Source organism: Vicugna pacos, chromosome 6 (assembly GCF_048564905.1).
Source record: "Vicugna pacos chromosome 6, VicPac4, whole genome shotgun sequence".
Classification (NCBI taxonomy): Eukaryota; Metazoa; Chordata; class Mammalia; order Artiodactyla; family Camelidae; genus Vicugna; species Vicugna pacos.
In genome coordinates, this window is record NC_132992.1 from 53254766 (window position 1) to 53277906 (window position 23141).

General features: G+C 43.7%; 1 protein-coding gene across 1 annotated transcript in view; it reads right to left on the bottom strand.

The window, feature by feature from the left end:
• PYGL (glycogen phosphorylase L) overlaps positions 1-17867 on the bottom strand; it is a 36396-nt gene extending 18529 nt beyond the window's left edge. The window contains exons 1-5 of the mRNA XM_031679033.2: positions 17439-17867; positions 12652-12753; positions 10324-10402; positions 7469-7572; positions 1051-1182 (exon numbers count right to left, since the gene is read on the bottom strand). Coding sequence (XP_031534893.2) covers positions 1051-1182; positions 7469-7572; positions 10324-10402; positions 12652-12753; positions 17439-17681 — 660 coding nt within the window. The 5' untranslated portion in view covers positions 17682-17867. The remainder of the gene's footprint in view (positions 1-1050; positions 1183-7468; positions 7573-10323; positions 10403-12651; positions 12754-17438) is intronic.
• Between the last annotated feature and the right edge of the window lie 5274 nt (positions 17868-23141).

Here is a 23141-nt window from a genome sequence, read left to right on the forward strand (position 1 = left end):
ATATGCTGAATAAATCATGTTCGGATAGGAAAAGCTTTTTTAAAAAGTCTTATTTTTCTGAACCATGAATAGCTTTGCATGGATTAGCAGAATAAATCATCAGTTTAAAAGTCAGCTATAACATGGGTCTTGACTCTTCTAAGACAAAATGAAGCATTTATTTATGGAGATTAACCCATAAACGAACTGAATTTAGCATTACAGTACTGAATTTCACTCCTGATTTTGCTATGTAAGAGCAATGATTCCTTGGTCTTAACCATTTTCTTTAAGCTTTTAAAGAATGGCCAGTGAGACATCTTTTCCAGCCTGAGGCCATATTTATTACACAAATGTCTCAAGTGGAGCCTCCAGTGACTGGACAACACAGTCCAGGAGTTCTTAGGGGTTATTTATCAGGAAGTATGAGGCCAGCAAAGCACAAACCACCACTGGAGGAGCTGAAAAGTGAATTTTGTTCAGCAACAGGGTAACACTCTAATCTAGCAGCAGGATAAATACACGTCCGTGACCTGAGGACACTTGGATTGACACCAGCGTGATTTCTCTAGAAGTGGTTTGGCACCAAGATAACAGAGTGCATTTCGTAATATTTTCCATTGTTTTTCTTGACTTTGCAATGAGAAGAGCTTTAGTGATCCTTGGAATAAACACTTCAGCTTCAAAATATTTACCCCTGAGAATTTACAAGTCAATGTACATATGGCAATAGGGTGAGAAACGACACTTAAATTTATTCAATCTTGGTTTCCACAACTTTACTGGGGGAGTTAAATATGCTGGGATGATAGAACTGATTAGCCTCTGATAAAGTGGATGACAGTGGATGACAAAATGACCTTGGTAAGTCACTTAACCTTGGGGAAGTCATTTCTCTCTTAGCCTCAGCTCCTTTGTCTCCAAAAAGAGTGGGTTCCACTAAGAGAAGTAACAGATTTATTTATAAAAATATACTCTATTACTCAATATACAACACACTATAGTCAATGCTATGTACACATATCTGTGTCATCCTCTATACAGCGCTCAGTGCGAGGATGCTCAGAATACCTGCGTGTCGACCCACTTGGCCCCGGCCTCGGTGTGCTCTACTCTTCCGTAGAAGTGCACAGGCAGCATGAACTCTGGGCGGGCCTTCTCCCAGGGGTTTCCATGCCTGAGCCAATCATCTGCCTCTTCTATCTGCAAAAAGAACATGGCTTAGAATTTGATTTTCAGGAGATGTGGCCCTAGCCCTTCAATTCTATCAAATGAAAAGTATTTTTGACTGAATCAACTCAAGAATACTGTTTTGGCTCCCAGATGTAGAAAATAAATTTATGGTTACCAAAGGGGAAAGGTAGGGTGGAGAGGAAGGATAAATTAGGAGTTTGGGATTAGCAGATACAAACTACCATATACAAAATAGATATGTAACAAGGTCCTACTGTGTAGCACAGGGAACTATATTCAATAGCTTGTATTAACCTATAATAAAGCAGAATATGAAAAAGAATATATGTACATGTATAACGGAACCACTTTGCTGTACACCTGAAACTAACATTGTAAATCAACTACAATTCAATTAAAAAAACACCAAAACAATAACAACAACAAAATGTATTACTATGTCAATGAATTCCAATAAGGCATTTGATAAAATTCAAAAGAGAAAAAAAAGAATACTGTTTTGGCAAAAAAGATGTTGGTTCTGTCAATCTCAATTCATCTTTGTTATGGTCTTACAGCCTAAATGAACAATACTTGCTAATATTGCTCTAAATGTTTTAAACATATGATTGTATTTAATCCTCATAACAACCCAATAGGAGGGAACTATGATTTCTCCTTTTTTAAAGATAAGGAAGTTGTAACTTCCTCAAAGTTGCACAGATACTAAATGGTACAGATAAGATCTGATGGTAGGTCTGTGTGTTCTGTAGCCTGTTTTAACATCTGCAAATGGTTTCTGTCAAGAGTCCTGTGTCTAGAAAACACAGAATTAGTTAAGAAAAGCTACTCATAGAAAGCTTCCTTGATAAAGTTTATTTCAGTGTTGGTACAGAACACTGTCACATTTTCATTTCATTTTTAAAATTGAACTATAGTTGATTTACAAAATGGTATTAGTTTCAGGTGTACAGCATAGTGATGCAATATTTTTGTTGATTATATTCTATTACAGGCTCTTACAAGACAATGGGTATAATTTCCTGTGCTATACAGTATATTCTGGTTGCTTATCTACTTTATACACAGTAGTTTGTACCTGTTATCCCATACCTATAATCTGTCCCTCCCTCCTTCCTTCCCAACTTTGGTAACCACAAGTTTGTTTTCTCCATCTGTGAATCTGTTTGTTTTGCATATACATTCATTTGTATTATTTTTTATCTTCCATATATAAGTGATAAATAGTATCTGTCTTTCTCTGTGTGACTTATTTTACTAAGCATAATATTCTCTAAGTCTATCCACATTGCTGTATGTGCAAGTGACAGTATTTAATTCTTTTTCATGACTGAGTGATATTCCATGGTGTGTGTGTGTGTGTGTGTGTGTGTGTGTGTGTGTGTGTGTGTGTGTATCTTACATCTTCTTAATCCCATATATATCACAGTTTCTTAATCCCTTAATCCAATCATCTGTTGATGGATATTCAGGCTGCTTCCATATTTTGACTATTGTAAGTAGTGCTGCTGTGAACACTGGAGTGCATATATCTTTTCGAATTAGTGTTTTCATTTTTTCTGGATATATACCCAGGAGTGGAATTGCTGGATCATATAGTAGCTCTGTTTTTAGTTTTTTTAAGAAAACTTCAGACTGTTTTCCATAGTGGCTGCACCAATTTATACTCCCACCAACAGAACAGTATTACAATTCTGTAGTCTTTGTTTAGTTTAATCCTTAATGTAATTTTGATCTGATAGTGAACTATTAGTTATAGTTCATTTTGAAAATAACATACACTGAAGGTAAGGAATTTATTTTATTGACAATCTCAACATTTTCCCATGTATTTATGTCAATTTATAACAAAAGCTTTATAAAATTTTAATTTTAATATAATTTTTTATAAAAAATATAAGGTCATAATTTGTATTTAAGGTATCTTGGATATCAAATGAATTTTGTTTTCTATAAGCAAACAAAAATGCCAAAACAAGAACAAAAAACACGTAGGGGGATGCATTTTAAAAATAAAAATATTATTAGTGAAACCTTTAAAATATTACATATATATTTAAAAATGTAATTGTGTTCTGGCAGGAAAGGAAGGGTAAAGTTTTTTAGTACAAAATTCCCTTGTCCATGAGATTACCCCAAATATGGCTATTTTACCTTTTTGAATTCTTCCCTCTTAGAAAACTCAGCTTTAAAGGATATTAACTATGAATTACAACACAATGTGATGTTTCACGATCACCTATATAAGAGTTCAATGTCTGCCCCAGGCACAGTGTGGAGAGAGAGAAACAAACACAGCTGCTGTCTTTTGGGATATTAGACAAAGCATTAATATCAACAGCCTGACAAGCAAACATCCATTTATTCAAACACTGATCATAACTTTCTATCAGGAATGCCGGTAAGCTGCCCATTAACTACCTGCATCGTGTTAAATGAAAAGGGGACTCACAGAGACAACATCTTTAGATAGAAGGTCTAGAGTTAGCAGCTGGAGGCAAGAGGATGTATGAGATGCAGGGTGAGGCCCAGGGAAGGCAAGAGCTAGATGTGAGTTAATCGGTAATCTTGTTAAAATGCAGACTCTCAGTCAGTCTGGGGTGGGGTCTGAAATTTCGCATTTAAAAATTGGCCGCTTAACGTGTGGCCGGCGGGTACGTGGTGATACAAAGTCAGTAACTGTAATTCAGAATTTAGACTTCCTCTATCCCAGTCACAAAGAGAACAATAAAAAATACAATTAAAATTTTAACAAGCATAGAATGTTATCAGCTGACAAGAAATTGGTTGGAAAAAAAAGAAATTGGTTGAGTCCACTAGTTTGTGTTAATAACTAGAAACTGTATGAAAAGCACGTAAGAATATCCACAAAGGATCAAACACCCTAACTTACAAAACACTTCATGCTGCCCTTAGGCAAGGGCAGGACTTGGGTTTCAAATACTGGTCAGTGTGAACACTGCTTCCTGCAACAGGAAAGAACCGCAAGGCCTATCTGCCTCATTTCAGTGCTCAGGACTATTGTAAAACACATCTTAGGGTATTATATAAACCAGGAGGATGATGAGGGAGAAACAGCTTTCCTCTCAAAAATCACACACACAGAAGAGCTGACAACATATTCTCTGCTGAAAAACTTGGCAGAATTAGACTGTTCTGCCCTCAAGCAGCATGAAACGCTCACAGAAGAAAGTCTGGGCTCCGGTCCTGGCCTCCTGCACAAGGCAGAGGTTGCATTTGCTCCTCTAAGGACACACTGTTAAATGACAAGGGACTAGTCAGCCAATTATTCATTTTTTTTCTCTTCTGCCCTTAATGACTTTTTTTTTTTAATGACTTTTTATTTTTTATTGAAGTGTAGTTGATTTATAATGTTAGTTTCAGGTGTATAGCAAAGCAATTCAGTTATACACATACATATTTTTTCTTTTCAGATTCTTTTCCATTATATGTTATTACAAGAAATTGAATATAGTTCCCTGTGCTATACAGTTGGTCATCTATTTTATATATAGTCACGTAGTAATGTGTATCTGTTAATGCCAAACTCCTAATTTATCCCTTCCCTGTCCTTTTTTCCTTGGTAACACAGTTTGTTTTCTATGTCCATGAGTCTGTTTTTGGTTTGTAAATAGACATTGTATTTTTTTTTTTTAGATTCCACATATAATGATATCATATGATATTTGTCTTTCTCTGTCTAACTTACTTCACTTGATATGATCATCTCTAGGTCCATCCATGCTGCTGCAAATGGCATTACTGCAGTCTTTTTAATGGCTGAGTAGCATTTCATTGTATAAATATACCACATCTTCTTTATCCAGTCATCTGTTGATGGACATTTAGGTTGTTTCCATGCCTTGGCTGTTGTAAACAGTGCTGCTATGAACATTGGGGTGCATGTGTCTTTTAAAACTATGGTTTCCTCTGGATATATGCCCAGGAGTGGGATTGCTGGATTATACAGTAAGTCTATATTTAGTTTTTTAAGGAACCTCCATACTGTCCTCATAGTGTCAGCCAATTACTCTTACTGCCATCCAATGTTGCTCTGATTTTTCCTTGCCAAATAATGGCTGATTTTAATTTCATTGGGTTAACAAGTTCTATAGGAGAAAAGACTTCCTAGCTTGCTGTTCTTTATTGAGTCTCTTCCTCATTTGGCAAGGAATCAGTCAATAATTCCCTCAATGTTACAAAGTCTGTTTTTAAGATAAATTGAAAAATAGATACTTCATAAACACAAGCTGGTCTGAACAGATCGAAGGAGAGAGAATGGCCCCCAGCCACCCCTGCTAAATCCACAGAAGCTGTGGGATGATGATAAATCTCCTTTCTACCTTGCTTTCTTCCAACGAATTAACAAATCGGTCTGTACATTTAGGCTTCCATGTAGCCAGTGACCGCTGAATGCCCTCACTTGCTGAGCCATAGGAAGGGGGGCGGGGCCAGATGGGAGAAGAGCTTTCACTCACATTCAAGTGAGCTGTTTGGAGCTGAACATCCCAGATGAAAAGGAGCTGAGACAAAGCAAGCGTGGGTCTGTGGAGTCAGGGGCAACATGCCCGTTTTGAGGGGTAGGGTGGAGGGCAGGTGGCAGCTGGACTGGCATCTTCCTAGAGGAATTATCAAAGCATCTGTACCCAGCCAGCATGGGAGCAGGGGTCAGCTCAGGACCTGTCAGTGGCTGAATTCTAAGAACTGCTTTTCCCCTCAGCTGTGGGATGCACAGGACATGAACCAGTGAGCAAACAGCAGGAGCTGTCAACAAACTTTGCTTTCTGATGATATCAATAATTGAACAATGTTCTGGGTAATGCTGAGAATTCAACAGTGGTCACGAGAAGCCTGCTGGGTAATGTGAACTGCGCATGACTAGTTACAGCAGGGCTCGGCACGGGTTCTAAGAGAGAAGGTTCCAGCAGATACCACTCGATTCAACTCTGAGATATCTACTGTCAGCGACTTTCCGTGAAGAACTTTAGTGTGTGACTGTTAAAGTTTAATGCGAGGCTGTCGCAACTGTCTTTCCCCATCTTCCTCCCAGCGACCAGTTATTTTCACAGAGGACGATTCCTGATAAGGTTTCAACGATCCCCACTAGAGTTCAAGGCACTTAACGATAAAATTATTTTTGTGGGGAAGAGGGAGAGAGTTCACAATGAACTTTATTACTGCAAATCTTCCTTGAAGAGAGACTTCAAAAACTGAAAGTCCATCAACCTTTAAAAATCTTCCCAGATAGTGCAATTTTCATCAGCTCTCTCCCTTGTAAGTGCAACCATGTAGCTGATGTGAGTGGGAGAGTGACCCTTTTCTCTCCTGGGAATAGCTCCAGCCTAGGTTCCCCCACTCAATCCTTGAGCGCGCTGCCCTTGGACTGACTCTTGGGAGTGTGGGAGGGGCTCGGAGACCTCAGGCTTTTTGGAAATGTTGTCAGTAGTGTGTGTGCATGATGCAAAGAAAGAGAGAGAAAAAAATTCAAATCACAACCGGGAAAATTGTGAACACTAGGGCTAACTGTAGCTCAAAGAGAGATCAAAGACAAAGAAAAATAAATACTTAAGAATCTGGTTTGGTTATATAAAAATAAAATGAGAATCATTTGTATGGATTAATTACTATTTGTGCAATTTTCTAGGGAGCGCTATAATGTTAAATATGTGCCAGACTTATTTGTTATAATAGTTTACAAGATGGTCTGCTTTTATCTTATTAAAAAAAAAGTCAGAACACTGAGCTCCTGCATCTTGTCAGATAGACATGTTAAGGAAGGCAAGACTCTCAAGAGTAGAAGAGAATACTGAATGTGGACTGGAAATCTGGGGACACAAAATCATATTTGCCAGCGGTGTGGTCTGAGGTAGCATCTCCTCTTAAGGACCTCAGTTGTCTCACAAAAATGGTGACATGTTTCCTACCATCAAAGGCTACTGGGAAAGATCATGAACTAAAAGCTATGTTCTTCCATTTTACGTGCTGCAGAGACAGGACATCGCACATTATAGGTGGTCCACAGTCAGGTAGTGGGTGATAAGTATCTTCAGAGCACCCCTGGGAGACTGACACTGGACGAGATGCTATGGACCTGGTGGGGAATGATGCCAGCAGGCTCTCTGCTCTCAGGGAGCTTACACCCCAAAGCAGGAAGATGATGGTATTCACTGATTTCAAACAAATACCAGAGAAATGAGTAGGGCTCTAAGGTAAATGTCCATAAATTATAAGTCACCTGGAACACCATGAAGGCAAAGTACTTTAATAACAAAATTTTTAAATGTGGCTCACATACCTGCCATCCATCTCGAATCTTCTGATTGAAGATTCCGTATTCATATCGGATGCCATAGCCATAGGCTGCCAGTCCCAGAGTTGCCATGGAATCCAAGAAGCAGGCTAAAGGAAACAGCACCAGCAAAAGGCAGTCAGCAAGGTGAGTCACAATTTCTAGTCTGTCTCTAAAAAACATAGCGGCCACAAACACTTTTCTGTGAGAAACCGTATTTGTATTTTAAAGCACAGAGCCTGCTACACAGTGGGTACTGATTTTTTTTTAAATAACACTTTTTTTGCTAATTATAAAATGAATACTATAGAAAAGTTAGGAAATACAAAAATGTATAAAAAAGAAAACAAACATCATTTATTACTTCGCCATCCAGAAATAACCCCTGCGTACATGCTGGCATTTCATGTGAGAACAGATGAGGAAGCTGGCCTGCGTTAGATATGTCTGTTCCTGTGTCTGCCCCTCACACTGTCCTTTTTGGGGAAGCTGGACGTCTGTGGCAGACTCTTTCTGGCTAATGGAATTCTAGTGTTGTTCACACATCAGGTGGCCTTCTGCTTCAGGGAGGCTGGACCAGGAAGTGACCCTTGCTTGACTGCTCTAAACCTCAAAGCTAATTGTAGTAATTCTGGTTCCTTCACTGGTGTTTGGCTTTGGCACGAACATACAATGACACAATCCAGCGAGAGGTGTTAGGAAGTCTGCCGGGTGCAGTGAAAGATTTTTCTTACTGCTGATATCTTTTTTCCTTGAGGGGAAAGTCAAAAGAACCACAAAGACCCAGAATCCTGACTGAACTGTGCCACTGAATAAATTAATCTTAGAGTGGCCAACCTCTGGAGTTCTTGTTCTGTGGTAATACATGAACTTGTCGGTTGAACTAGCTTTTGCTAGGTTTTCTGTTACTTGTAGCCAAGAGCTTTTAATGACAGAGCAGCTGATCCAGGGCAGCCAATCGGCAGGCTGGGTAGGATCTACCTTGTGGCCAGGTGCCATCTGAGGGGTTACACTTGCCAGACTGTCCCTCTCAGGAATTTGAACAGAGAAACAGAGAATGAAAAAATACAGTAGGTTCTAAAACTGAAAACACTGAAAACTAGATCAAACAGAAAGAGACTGACTTAGGTTCATGGTGGAGTCCTAGAATGGATCCACAGAGGCCAGTGGCCAAGACCTTCAAGTTACTGTGACATCACAACAGTTCTTCCAATCCTGTGCACATGCGGCCTGGCTCTGCCCCAGGTTCTGCTCTCGATGAGCTGTGGTAATTTGTCTTTTCCTGGGTCCTAATCAAATTATCCTTAGATCCTGACGAGAATGGAGTCCCAGTTTTTTCAGTCTGGTAACAGATCAGGTCATCTATTGAGAATTACCCAGCTTCATTCGCTCCTTCCCTGTCTGGCCCGGAGTGGGGTTAATCCTGCCAACAAATAGGCTTTACATAAAAGGAAGGCAGGCTGGCTGAAACTCTTGGATATGCGTGCCACTGACCCTGCTGGTCTTCCTTCCACTCCGTGGAAAGCCTACCAATTTACCTGGTCAGCGACCTCACAAGGTGACAAGTATCCCAAAGGCAGTGTCCTCTGTGACTAATTGCAACGTTAAAATACATGGCAACTAATGTAGTGAGTAGTAAACAATATGAAACACATCACATGCAAATGGATTTCTAGTCACTAGAAAGTGTGTGTAAAATTAAAAGATTTGGGGATCTTTTCTAAAAGACTACAATCTGATGCACAGATGTGTGGTCATATAATTTTGTTATTAAAGTTAAATTTCACAACTAATACACTCACATCCTCCTTGTAAAAGCAATGAAAATGTTCCAGACAGGCTAGCATCCTCTTTGGTTGCCACCTCCAATTCTGCACTCCCCTCTAGGGAAGATCACAGGCAGCAGTTCAGCCTTTCAAATTCCGGACTTTTTTCTATGGATTTACATATGCACATACTCACAGGAAATATTACAGTTTTAAAAACATAAATAGTATCACACTGTGTGGCTTTTAGGGCAACTTGTTTCCTCTGCCCACCCTCTGCCCACCCTCTGCCCCTCCCCAAGGTCTGTCCAGGGAAGCCCATGCAGAGCGATTTTATTCTCCTGGGCTGATGCATATTATTCTGTAACGTGGCTGTTCCTTTACTTATCCTATCAGTGGACACTAGGTTATTCCTAAAATTTTGCTCTTACAAACAGTATTGGAACAAGGTTTTCACACACCTCCTTATGCACACGCGGCAGACATCAGGAAGTAGAGCTGCTTGGTCACAGGGATGCACATTTTTAATGTAACGGCATTGGTATTATATTTGTGATGTTTTCCTCTATATTTGTTGAAAAACCATTTCTTGGATGAAGCAAAGAACTCAAATTGCATCCATCCAAAAAAGGGTATTTATTAACTAAATCATACCAATAATACAACACATGTGTCATTGCCTATGAAGTCAATCAAAAAGCAAACTGTCAAGTGCACAGGACAACAACACAATGGCTCAACAACTTAGGTCACATCACACAGGCATGTGAATTGAGCAGCTGTGAACAAGTAACAGTGAAGTGAAGGGGCCACTTGGGAAACCCTTGAGTGCACAGGAAGGATCTGGTAACTCTGGGGTTTGAAGCAAGGTCTCCAAGCGTTTTAAGCAATGTCTCTTTTGTTCAAGTTCCCTTCCCTACCGTTTGTCTAGAACTGGTCACAGCACGGTGCAGACTCAAAAACAAGCACATCTATAACCAGGTCACAGCTCACACTTCTCCCGGAAAGCCTTTAGGCTCTTTCCGTGTGGTCGGGCACAGCACGTGCGGAGGCGTCAGTGGCGGGGCAGCACGACACACTCACGACGTCACTTACCAGCAAGCCTCCCAAGACCACCGTTGCCAAGCCCAGCATCTTCTTCAATTTCTTCCAGCTCCTCCATATCCAGTCCAAGCTGGTGATGAAAGGAAGACAACATTGGGCACAGACAGATACAAACGCAGCCCACAGTCAGAGAGAACAGTCATTTCCCAAAGCTCTGGGCTGGGCCTCTGGGTTCATCTGTGACCTCAGTCCTGGCATTCCCCTCACTGCTGCTTCTGGCATCAGCCACCCCCTGCTGATGAGGGTCTGCAGACGCAAACAGCCCGCACGGTCCCGCACGGTTCCGCACGGCCCCGTGGCACAGCCCAGCCTGGAGGAGAAGATGGGCTCTAAATGTCCATCGCTGACGTCGCGACTTCTTAGCTATGTGGCCTTGGGCCAGGTACTAAATCTTGCTATTCCTTTTACCTCTTGTTTAAAAAGGAAGGTCATAGGAAATACTTCATTTAGAGCTGTTGTGAATTAAATGAGGTTTTACAAAGCATTTAGAATTATTCGTGGGCAGATATTCCTCAAAATATGTTAGCTATTACTATTTCTTAAAACTATTATTTTTGTGCTGTCCATGCAAAACTTCAGAAATAGTCCAGTACCAAGCTGACACTAAATGGACTAAAGGATTTTGAAAATTATCAAAAAGTATGTGGTCAGACTTTCTGGGAAGGATGAAAGTTCATCTTTTCATGACCACAACATATTTACGCAATAAGGTCAAAGACTGTTAACCCAAAACCAGTTAGTGAGTCACTGCCCGTGAGAACCTGGGGCCCGACGGCAGTCAAGGAAACTGTGGTCCAGGTGGATGGGCCTAAAATCCTCTACATCTCTCTGGGGTCCATAAGAGACTATGGGAAGCCAAAGAGCATCTGTGACCTTGGGCTTGGATGGAATTGGTTGCCAGCCAGCTCCCTGCCCCAAACTGTTGGGACCCGCACAGCCAGAGGCCACTAGCAGCAGTGTGGACTCATGGCAAAATTCTGCAGCCCTAGAGACCACTTTGGTCTGCTCATCTGACAGTGAGGAAATTGATGGCCAAATACACTGAACAACCCGTCCTGTGCTGACTAGATGATAATCCAGCCTGTGCTTGGCTAATGATGGTCTGTTGTGAAATGCCTGCACTCTTATCTGAAAGTGATGTAATCCATGAAATAAAATATTATTTAAAACAGAAACATAATTTGCACATTTGAAAAGGTATGCATATGATGTAACTATGGTTGAAGTTGATGCCCCAGTTGGCATGGGGCTACCTACTTGGATCCCTAACCTTCTATCCAAAGTTGCTTCTGACACAAATCTTGATAACTGAATCCTCTAAGAGTTCAAAAATGGATTTGCTTCTGTTCATTGTTGAAAGGGCTTTTAAATTTGTTCCCTGGTGATTAGAGTCCTGGGGTCCTTGTGCACAACACATCAAATGCTAATACTAGCACCAAGGATTTTTAAAATTCTAAACACGTAAGTCTGCACCTTGAGCAAGCAGGCATTAGTTGGTCACTTCATCCCAACCTGGTAGATGCTGGTTTGAAGGAGGTACATTTTTGTCGGTTGATATCAGGGGAAGCAGAGAAAATGGAAGTGGAGAAGAGCTGCAATGGTTCTTTCATACGAAATAGTCTATGTGGCCCACATGAAGGAGACCAGCCCCAGTGACAAGCAGCTGGTCACAAGGGGACAATCCCCTGCCAAGGACAAGGAGCAGTCTCTCATTTAGAGTGCATCTTTGCAAGTACACGTTCCTCCTTTCAACCACATCAGAAAGGTTCAGGATTATTCTCGGTATGAAGATACTGGAAGCTCAGAGGAGAAACAGTTAAACATATTCATAAAAAACAAATGAGCACATTAGGCTCACGGCCTCAGGCTCCTCATAAAGAGGACGTGTGCTTTACGTCTCATTAAGCAATAGAGAAAGTCTGACAACAGAATTTTAAAAGCTTATTATTTTCAGATGTTGCCCTGATAAATGAATAAACGTCAAACTTTGATCATTTTGAAAAAGTGGATTGGAGCCCAAAGTAAAGCTTGTGATTCTGACAGCAGGGACCGAAGCACTTTTCAAAGGTTGCTCAGGTGCTAATTTCTAAAATGTAATTTACTGTGGAATGCTGTCAAAAACGGACTGTGGAAGAAAATTCTCATGAGACAACACTAGTTCTCTAGTACCAAGTTCACATTTCGAATAGTTCGGGACAGCCATGCCTATAGAAGCAATTTTTCAGTTTTTTTTTTTTTTTGAGCATGACATACCCAAGGTTCCTGAATTGAACTTGAACTTTAAAGGGAGAGAATCAAAGAAAGGTGAAGACAACGTACCTGGTAAATGGCCTCGTCACAGGCATTCTGCAGGCCCAGGTTGATCATGGTGTTCTGTAAGGTTCGGCCCATGTAAAATTCCAAAGAGAGGTAATAAACCCTCTGAAACAAAGAAAAGAGAGGTCATGTTAATTGTATGAGGCCAACCTTACTTGTCAACATGAAAACACAAGGTCACCAAGAAGAAACACACAGGCAGGACCACTGTAACTCAGGTCCAAATGAGACCCCAGTAGGATGCACCCAGGGCTGAAGGAGAGTGCCCCTGATAACCGGCTTCAGGAAAACCATTTTATATCCTGGTTTGGCAATACTTTTAAAAATATCTTTTACCCCCAGGGAGGAAAAAAAAAGCAAACTCATCCAACTAATTAGATTCAGTGTTTTGTGGGGTTTTTTTCCCCCCGTTCATGAGCCTTATGAAAAAACATACATTTTGGGTAAATCGAAGTCAGACTGACACAGCTCATATCATGTAAAATATTTACAGAATGAGGGTCAGGTGGACTGGGCTGTGATAATCTCAAGTCATCCAGGAAACACAACTCCTTCAAGAAGGAGTTGATACACCCGATGGCTACCACGTATATTCCTCCTTAACTGTTCCTGCAAGTGACGATATAATTAATTATTTTAGAATTAAAATTATTCTAGAAAGTCTATGAAGCATAACAAAAGACTACCTCAGGTTCGTCGGTGTTTATTCTTGATGAAATGGGTCATTTCGTTATTAGTTTAGAAACTGTTTGCCTTTGACATAGCAAAAGCCAGGGAGATACTATCAGAGTTGAAAGCGAAAGGTACAAAGCTCAGACTTGCCTAAAACCCTTTAAAATACAAGCACAGATTATTAATTAAAAAACCGAAAGAGATCAGTGAGTAACTTTGTCCTCCCCTTTTAAAATATCTTACTTTCCATATCAGTTCCTCTTTTGTTTTCAAACACAAAACAGAAATTTGTAAATGCATCAGTATCAATACAAAGTCACCTCAAATTTTAGAGGCTCCCCCATTTCCCAACAGGAAGAATCAATAAGAAAAGTATTCGGTCAACCTGAAAATATAAAAAAATATGAATATAGTTTAATGTACGAAATGCCTATTATGATATTTAACCTATTAGTTACACGTACATACTGAAAATAGTATATGAAAGTGTCAATTTAGAAATTTCACTTTTTCCCACTTTCATTTTATGAAACAACTGAATTGTAAGTCTTCACATGCACAGTCAACGCGTCATCTAACACTACTTTGCAGAGCACATCACCATTATTTTTACCCAAGTTGTTTGAATACCTATAGCGCTGTCATTAGGGGCCTCATTATCTTGTTAGATGCCTTTGTGTGAGCTGGGAAAAAGCATCTTTCCTGGGACAGACACAGGCCAAAGAGGTGCAAGGTGCCACTCACCCCCAAGGCCAGGCTCTTGTATGTCACAGGGAGGAGTATTTCAAGCCACAAATATCCATTTATGTATAACATCAGAGCAGTTTGTTTATTCTTCCCTGTGTGTATTTTCATGATCTCTATAATACAACCACTTCATATTGCTTTTTACTTTTTAGTGATCGATAAAAAGCTTGCTTATAAATACAGTATCTATAGCCAACATATGTAGTTAGGTCATAGCCCCGAATAATGACTAGATCTGTGTTAACTCTGCCTCCTTTTCAACGATTCCAAATGAGCATGGGCTTAAGATTCAAGTAATTGAGAGAGCACTTTGTTATATGACAGATTTTATAAGGACAAGAATTTAAGGTGACTTCTCATTTTCTCATAAATAAATTGGGGGGCCACCTTATATTTAGGGATATCAAAGTTCTTAAAATATCAAAGTTCTCCCCCATCCTCTTAGTGGTCTTTAAACATTTAAAATTTCTGGTAGTAGAATAATTGAGCAGCTCCAATATACCTTATAAATTATAATATATGCACCACCATTACTAATATTCTATATATATTTTACAAAAAATGGACATTTTCAAAAGGCTTGTAATGATAAAATAAAGAAGACATAACAACAACCAATATTTTTTAAATAATTATAATTTGTTCCTAGCATTAAGCAGAGGCCCTCGTAGTTCTGAGAAGGTGGATGGAATAGGAGGCAACACAACTGAGACTCACAGGACAGGCAAGGGTTGAGTACAGAGACATGTGGTCTGAAGGGCATTGCAACTGAAGGTGCAGTGTGGGCAGAGGCCCAGAAGTGGGGGGAACAGGACATGGATAGTGAACAGGTTTGGTGGGAGAATAAGGTAAGTCCGGGAGGGTAATGAGAGAGAAGATGGGAGGGACAGGCTCACTCGGACTGAGAAGGGTCTTTAATCCTTGATTAAGGGCTGTGGCAGGCAATGGGCATCAGTGGTACATATCTGAGCAGAGGCCACGATGTACTGTTTTAGGAAGCTTAATCAGACTATAATGTACAGAATGAGATGGGGCTGCAAATTCAAATGCATTCAGGAGCCAGGCAGAAAAAATAAATGCGTAAGGGCGGCCATGAAAAACAAGGAGTCCTGGGCCAAGAACTGGAGAGGACACGTCCCGCCCAAAGGCACGGAAAATAAAATTGCTTAAAGATGTCTCACCAACCAAACAAAATAAGTCTGTTAGCCATATTCAGCTGCATGCTGCCAGTTTAACCAATTCTGGGAAGCAAGGTAACCACTTAGAGAACTACCCCATTGAAGACTAGAGGCTAGGGCCTCAATCAGGCAGAGAAGTGAGAATGGAGGAAACCAGGTAATTTCAAGGCAAGCTTCAGAAATCAACAGAATCTGGCAACTTGCTGAATGGGGATTACGGGAGGAAATCAGAGGTGAGACTGAAGTTTGTGCCCAGGTGACTGTCAGGATGGCAATGCCATTAAACTCAGAAACACGTAAGATAGGGCAGGATTGGGAGGGGTGGTGATTTGAGTTCTTAACCCGCTGAGTTCAAGGAAATAAGGGGAGACCTGGGTTACATTTCAGGCACTTACAAATGTAGGGATGGAGTCTGAGAAGGAATTCAGACTAGAGATCCAGATTTGAGATTCGTCTGCAGTTACTGGAGAGCAGGGGAGGTGGGAGAGAAGCCTGGACACACCAGTTGGCTCCACTCTTACGCTGAGGGCAGGGACCTTCCGTTTATGTGAACGACTGTCATAGAGTAGATACTTTATTAACATATGTGGCATGGGTCTTGTTCACTTGTATCACTCAGAATACCTGGCTCACACCTGTACTCAAGCAGGAAGTGCTTGCCCAATGCAGAAACTAGCAAGAGAACTAGAAAACTATAAAGTACCAGATAAGTTAAATCACTGGAGGAGACACACACAAGGTGAGTGTGTATGTGGGGGTAGGGGGTTGGGGAGTGAGGGTCTAAAACAAATCTCCAGCTTAAAAGCTCAAAAAATTAATTTTAATGTAAGGTGCAGTCTCCTCTATGCAAATAAAAAATACTGTAAATATTTTGTAAATATTTTGTAAATACTGTAAATATAGTGTTTTCTAGGATATATTTTAGCCATTGCTACCTTTGGGTAGAGAGGCCTAGACCTCTGGGGTGAGGAAGTTACCTTCCCTTTGAATGCTTTGCAACAGCTGCAGTTTCTTACTCTGAAAATTTACTTTCTTTTGCTCAGGGGTTCTTTGAGCACTGGGATTATGGACTATTCTTTTTCATACTTTAATATTTTAAAAATTCCTAATAAATGTTATACGTATTTCCCACTGCATCCAGAATATATCCACCTTTCACACTTTCCAATTACGCCTCCAACCAGCGTTTCCAGTTTCCTCTCCCAAGACTCACAACCGCCCTCACTGCAGCTGCCAGAGCCGCTCTCACCCTCACTGCACAGCGCAGTCCCTCTCGCTGCCAAGTTCTCCTCCATCCACCCCGCCCCACCTTCCCCGCTGCACCCTCCGGGGTGAGGAGGTGCTCCTCCGTGGGCCCAGCAGCGTCCACTCCGGCCCCTGCGCAGCGGGCAGGGGTGGTCTATGAACAGCTTTCCTCAGCTGGGGAGCCTGACCCTCGGTTTCCATGCCGCAGGAATCAAGGAAGTCCAAGAGCTCCACACCACACTCAGAGGAGCTGGTGGGGAGGAGGCGAGCAGAGCCGTGCCGGTGGGGCGGGGCCTCTCCCCCACTTCCCTTCTCCCTCCCCCTCTCCCTCCCCCTCTCCACCACACGCAGGCGGTGCTCACGCCAAGCCCTGGACTCCCACGCAACCCGTCTCGTCTTCTGAAGGTCCTATGGGCTGTGAAGCACCTTCCTCTCTCTCCTTCCTCTCCGCCTAGTTCTTATTACCATAGGACGACCTTTGCATCTGTCTTCCCTCCCTACACATTCTGCTTCCCGGAGGCAGGGGTTTCATCCCATCTGTTCACGGCCCGCTACCTGAAGCCTAGACTGGTGCCTAGCATACAGACTCGTGACTTGAGAGTAGACGCTCCCCCAAAGTTTGTGAAGTACGAGGACAGGCAAGGGCGTCCTGGGCGTCTGCGCCAGGCGGTCCCCAGGGGCGGGCACCGCAGTGGTTTGGGTAGGGACGGCGCTCGAGCCCCCGGGACCGGAATGGGGTGTTGGCAGAGGGCCAACTGTCCCCTGGGCTGCCCACCCAGCGCCCTAACACTCTCCCTGGGACTTCCCGGGGGCCAGGAGCCGGGTAAGGATAAGTCACTCCGTGGTCTCCTCCCACAGGCCGCAGACACCGCCCCGACGCGCGGCTGCTGGGCGCGCCGGGCCCCGGAAGGAGCCCCCCGACAGCGACCGCCGCGCCCGGGCGCGTACCTTGGGGCACTTCTCGTAGTAGTACTGCTGCGTGCGGATCCAGCGCCCCACCAGGTGGTCGCGCACCGTGTGCGCCAGCGCGAAGAAGTAGTCGCGGGGGGTGGCCACATTGCGGTCCTTGACCAGCGTGAAGTGCAGGTGCCGGTTGAAGCCCTTCTTCAGCTCGGCCACGTTCTCCACGCCCACGATACCGCGAATGCTGATCTGCCGCCGCTTCTCCTGGTCGGTCAGAGGCTTGGCCATGGCGGCGGTAGCGGCAAAGCCGGACGTGCGGCCCGAGGCACCCGGCTGCAGGACAGGGGCGGAGCCGCCCCGCGCCGCTCGCCGCTCGCCGCTTTTGAGTCGGAGGAAAGTTTGGGGTCCGCCCCTCGGCGCGGCGCCGCCCGGGTTCCAGCCCTCCCGCCGGGGTGGCGGAGAGAGGGAAGGCCTGGCCCCTCCTTCAGGGTAGGAGCGGCTGTCGGGGCGCGAAGGAGGGGACCCCTGCCGGCGAGTCTGCGCGCTCGACGCGCCTGGATGGGGCGGGGGCTGGGGGCTGGGACCTGGGCTGAGCCCTCTGGGCGGTTGAAGGTGGGACCTTTGGCGGATCACGTAGATAGCCGGAGGCTCCTTTCCGGATCTGCCGAATAGGGAGGGGAGGGTGAATTTGTCCTGCCTCCCCACTCTAGAGTATTGGATACAAGGAGGATGCTACTGGCAAACTTGTTTCAGAGATGTTAATTTGCTATGTGATTGTTATTATTTCTCGTATGGAATGCGTTCTATTGTAAGCTTCAGAAGGGATCGTGGAGGGTCAGCACCCTTACTGCAGCTGTCCCGCGTCGCTGTTAGTCCTGGGCATCCCCATCTTGGATCCCAGACCTCAGCAAGGAATCCCAGGGCGCCCCCTTTCCTTTCACTTAGTTTTTGAGGACTCAGGCGTTCGGGCTTCTTGACTCCCAGACCCGGGCTTGCCTTGTCAAAGCACCCTCCTGCTCATCCGTGGGTACAGGTTGGTGAGAATCAGAAGCCCGGAGTTGGGCCTTCGGGCTGATGAGGTGGCCGGGGCTTTTTAACTTGTTCGAACTCTCGTGTTTCAACCGAGGGCGGGTGGAGGAAGAGAGGAGAGAAAGGTGTGTCCCTATACAATGGAGGATAACTCATTGAGCCGGTTGCTTTGTTTACATAAAACAAAGCATTCTGTTTTAATCTGCAGTACGGGCTGATCTTTGCACTGTTCACCTCCAGCTTTGGAGGTATTTATGTGTGTGTGTTTAAAAGTTGGCAAAGGCAAACGCATGGTATTTTATTCTGTCAGAGACTTTTTCTTCAATTAAAAGTGATATTAATCTATTATTTCAAAAATAGTTCACTGCCAGAATTGACTCCCCCCCACCAAATCTTAGTACAATAGACTTATTAATCTTAGATTTATAGACTCTACTGTTAATAATAAAGCAAAGCTGATAATTTTGAGATGATGCACTGGGTGGGATTATTTGACTCAAGCTAAGTGCAGCCTTCACCATAAAAATAAAACTTCAGATCGCATGGGTCTGGCAAAATATCCAGACCCTTGTCATCCCAGCATCCAGGCTTTAGACTCTAGGCCTGTGGGGCAGAGCTGAGACTGAACTCCAATATACAATACTTGCATCACTGATGACCTGCATAGGAAAGCATTCGGGAGACACGAGGATGAGCATTTGGCCATCTGGATGAGGCCAGAAATGCCCTGAATTAAAAGTGAGGGTGGGGCAGCATCAAAATGGTTGATCTTAACATAACCAGGCCTGAAAGGACTGTTCCTTTGACAAGTAAGATAATTAAAAAAGCGTTTTTAAAATCAGTTTTGCAGACCTCTAGGATGGTCACAGCATTAAGCCAGTTTTGAGTCATTCACATGTTGGTGTGAAATAGTTCACAGCTGGAGGGTAGAGTGGGGCAGTGGGATGAGGCAAGGTCTGAGTAGGTCTTACTCCTGGAGAGACCTCTGAGCAGCAAAAGGCAAAAGAATTGTCTGGGTACCTGGATGGGGAGTGAGAAATTAGAGGGTGCAAAAGAAGAGACCGATGACACCAAAGGCAAACTTGCTATTTCTTAGTTTTGCTTAAGACAGTTTCAAATGGGTGGATCCCAGCTCCCCTATCTACTTGGATGAATTCTTATTGGAAACCTAGGACAATGGTGAACTAATAAACACCCTATTTGCTTGATTCTGTGTCCAGTCAGTGAGGCTGCACCCCTGAGTTGCACATCCCTCAAAGAGGAAAAACTGAATGATAGGATGTCCAAACTACAGACCGTGGGGAGGGACCACCCAACCCCATGTGAAAGAGGTGACTTAAGTGACTTAGGAGTGTGCCAGAGATCCAGTCTTGAATGATAGTGAATCACTATCGCTTCTCTTTCGGTCTTCCTAGAAAGTCTTTGGTGTTAGCATTTCTTTAACATTTGTTAATCTGTATTTTTAACAGAAGGCAGTGATACAGGAAAAAAAAACTAATGTGGGGTGAGAGGAGGGCCTTGTCCCAGGTTGAGTCCCTGGGATGTGAATGCCAATTGTGAGTCCTTGGCTTTGCACAGGAAAGAATTTAAGAGCTACCCACAGTAGAGTAAAGGTAGACTTATTTAAAGAGATACATACTCCATAGAGTGTAGGCTGTTTCAAAAGGTAGTAGAAGAAAGGCCATGAGGTGTGGAGGTTGGGTGCTCGGCTAAAGTAAAAGTAGATACACACTCCATAGACAGTGCAGGCTGTCTCCAAAGACGAAGATGAGGGAGGGAGAGAGGCAGTGAGGTGAGGTGTTGCCAGTTTTTATGGGCTCAGTAGCTTCACGTGCCAACAAGTGGGAGGGCCATTCCAACTACCCTGTGGAAGGGGCTGGGATTCCCAGGAACTGGGCCACCATCCACTCTTTGAGCTTTTATGGTCAGCCTTGTAACTGTCATGGCACCTGTGGGCGTGTTATTTATCATGCTAATGTATTACAATGAGCTTATAGTGAAGCTCAAGGTCCATTAGAAGTCAACTCTCCCACCATCTTGAGCCTCAAGGCCTACTGGGAGTTGAATCTTCCACCATTTTGGTGTTAACTGCTGTGACATTCCTTGAATGGCTGTGACCTGCCCTCTTCCCTCTTGTCTCAGCAGGTCCAGACTCTATACCTTCTTCAGGTCTTGGCATCTAACTGAAATTTAATAACATTGTCTTCCATTTATGGTAAATGATACTTTTCTAGTTAGCATTCTGACACTAAGTTTGCTTTTTAAATCTTAAGTTAAAGTGAATTTACTTAAAGAAAAACTGTCATTTGAGTGGCACATGGATTGGCCAAAAAGTGCACAAATGTAACCAAAGTTTGGGTAACATGTAGCTTCTGGTCTCCTGGGTCCCTTCGAAATCTAACATCTGCTGTTCTGTACTGGTCTGGAACACTAAGGCCTAGGTAAGTTTTTACTTGACCAAGAAGATTACTATCTTTAAAAACCTTTCCTTCTGCATCTCCCTGGCTAGAAACACTAAAAGTTGTGGTTCCCTGAAAAACTATGAGACTGAATTGCTCACATCTGTTTACACCAGCCTTGGCAACCAGGGCCTGTGTTATTCCTGTTTCTCAGCTGTGACTTCCCCGTGGCTGCTCTGATGAAATGGCCCTTGTGAACAGCTGGACAAACCATCCAGACCTCTGTGGACAAGTATAAGCTTCCTACTGTCAGAAGAGAACTTGGGGGAAGTGTGTCTGTCCAGCTCTTCAGAGAAGCAGATGCTAAGATGCGATTCAACGTGCAAGGATTTTATTAGGGCAGATGCCTGTGGGGGAGAGAATGGGGAAGGAGCCAACTTAGCCCGGGGGTGTTGGGCTGTGATGCAAGTCTGACCCCCAGTGAGGGAGAGAGGGAGGGAACAACGGGAGGGGGCATCCCAGACTGCCCTCTGTCCAGGAAGGTCCAGCAAGGCCACTGGCAGTTCTGGAGCCAAAGTCAATGGCCAGAGGAGTCCCCATGCTCTCTTAGCCATTGGCAGGAGCACCCCAGGAAGGTGTGGCCTCTGTACAAGCACAGTGAGGATAGCCGGGCCCTTGGTCACTTAGGCTTCTTGTATTGGAGGTCTGTGAGCCCCATTCTGGTGGCCAGCAGAGAAAGATATCAGATAACAAACACAGGTTAGAAGCCACCAGCTTTCAGAGTAGGGCTTCTGGTGTCAGCATACCACTTTCAGATTCATCTAAACTGCAACTAGCATTTTCCAAGGGCTCTGGCTAGGCTCCCGATGTGCAATCCTCTAACCAGCTCTGTGAGGCAAGTTCTATTTTTCTTCCCATTTTATAGATGAAGAACTTAAGAGAAGTTAGGTCACTTGCTCAGGATCACTTGACAAGTAAGGGGCTGAAGAGGTTTGCAAATCTTTGTGTATTGTTTTCCTTCCTCTGAGCCAGGTCTGGGATCTTCTCAGTAAACCTGAATTCTTGCTGCATGTCAGCTGACCTACTTACCCTGTTGCCTTAGTTTGTTTTGTACTGTTCTCTGGCCTTTGGACCTACTTCAAGTCAGTTCTGAAGTCCACAGAAATGTCTGTGGTCCAAAGTGGCCCCACAAATGAGCTCTGATGCTCCAGAGATGGGCAGCCTGAAAGGTGAGCTGAGCTTTGTGCCCGATGAGTGCGTTTAAGTACATTTCATTCAGTATATTTAATGTATGAGTCTGTCAACCAAAGTTGCTACCTAGGTTCTACTGCTTTAAATATTTAGTAAGATGACCAAGAGCCCAGATTTTTATACTACTGAGTGCCCTTAGAACCTGCCGACAGCATGATGACCACATTGCCGTCTCTAATTGGCTGTGACTGTGACCATTTGCTTATTACGAGAATATATTTGACTTGTCGAGAAGTAAGCGGGTTTTCCTGGCACTTTCAGGTCCTGTCATATCTGATTTGCTCATTAATATGGTAGTTTGGCTTGTTAGGTGTGGTCCAGTAGGAGTTCCTGAAAAGCTGGAAATATTTCGGCCTGTCTTCTCCCTGTGCCTCGGTCAGCAGCTGGTCTCAGGATGCCTGTTATGGAATGTGCTGGAGACTCGCTTAGCACCTCGACTTCCACCTCTGCTGAGTGAGGAGAATGCTCTCTGCCTCTTCACTCCCCAAGATGGCTGAGTGCAAACAAGGCATGAGCGGACAAGTGCTAGGAAACAGTAAAAGCAGTGTTAAGATGTCAATTTGGGGGTTGGAGTTATATTTTGAAATATTAGCCAGCATTTCCTGCTTCTCCTCGTGGTTTCCTTTTCCCCATCTCCCTTGAGGAGCCACTCTAGCTTGTGCTTATAATCTCCAAGGAAGGATGTACCTTCCTGGTTTGGAAGCAGGCCTAGCTTAACGTCTGGGAGACACACTGAATGAGGGCCAAGGGTCTGAGAAGACTCCCAGGAGTGAGAAGATGTCACAGCGGAGGGCGGGGAGTGGAGCAAGGAGCCTGGCGCCTGCTCCCCTGGGGAGGCAGCAGAAACCCCAGGGAGAAAGTAGCTGCTTGGAGGCTCTCAGCAGCTGGGCCTTAGCCATGACCGCAAAGACTCCCTGTCCCTAGGGAGGCGTGGGGCAGCCCTTGGCTGAAGCCCGTGTGCTGAAGGCTGACTCAGAATAACCAGCGAGAGACTTGTTCAGACCTGGGCTTCCCACCCTCAGCTCTCTGCCACTGGTGCTTGGACTGAATGGGCCAATTGACTGAGATC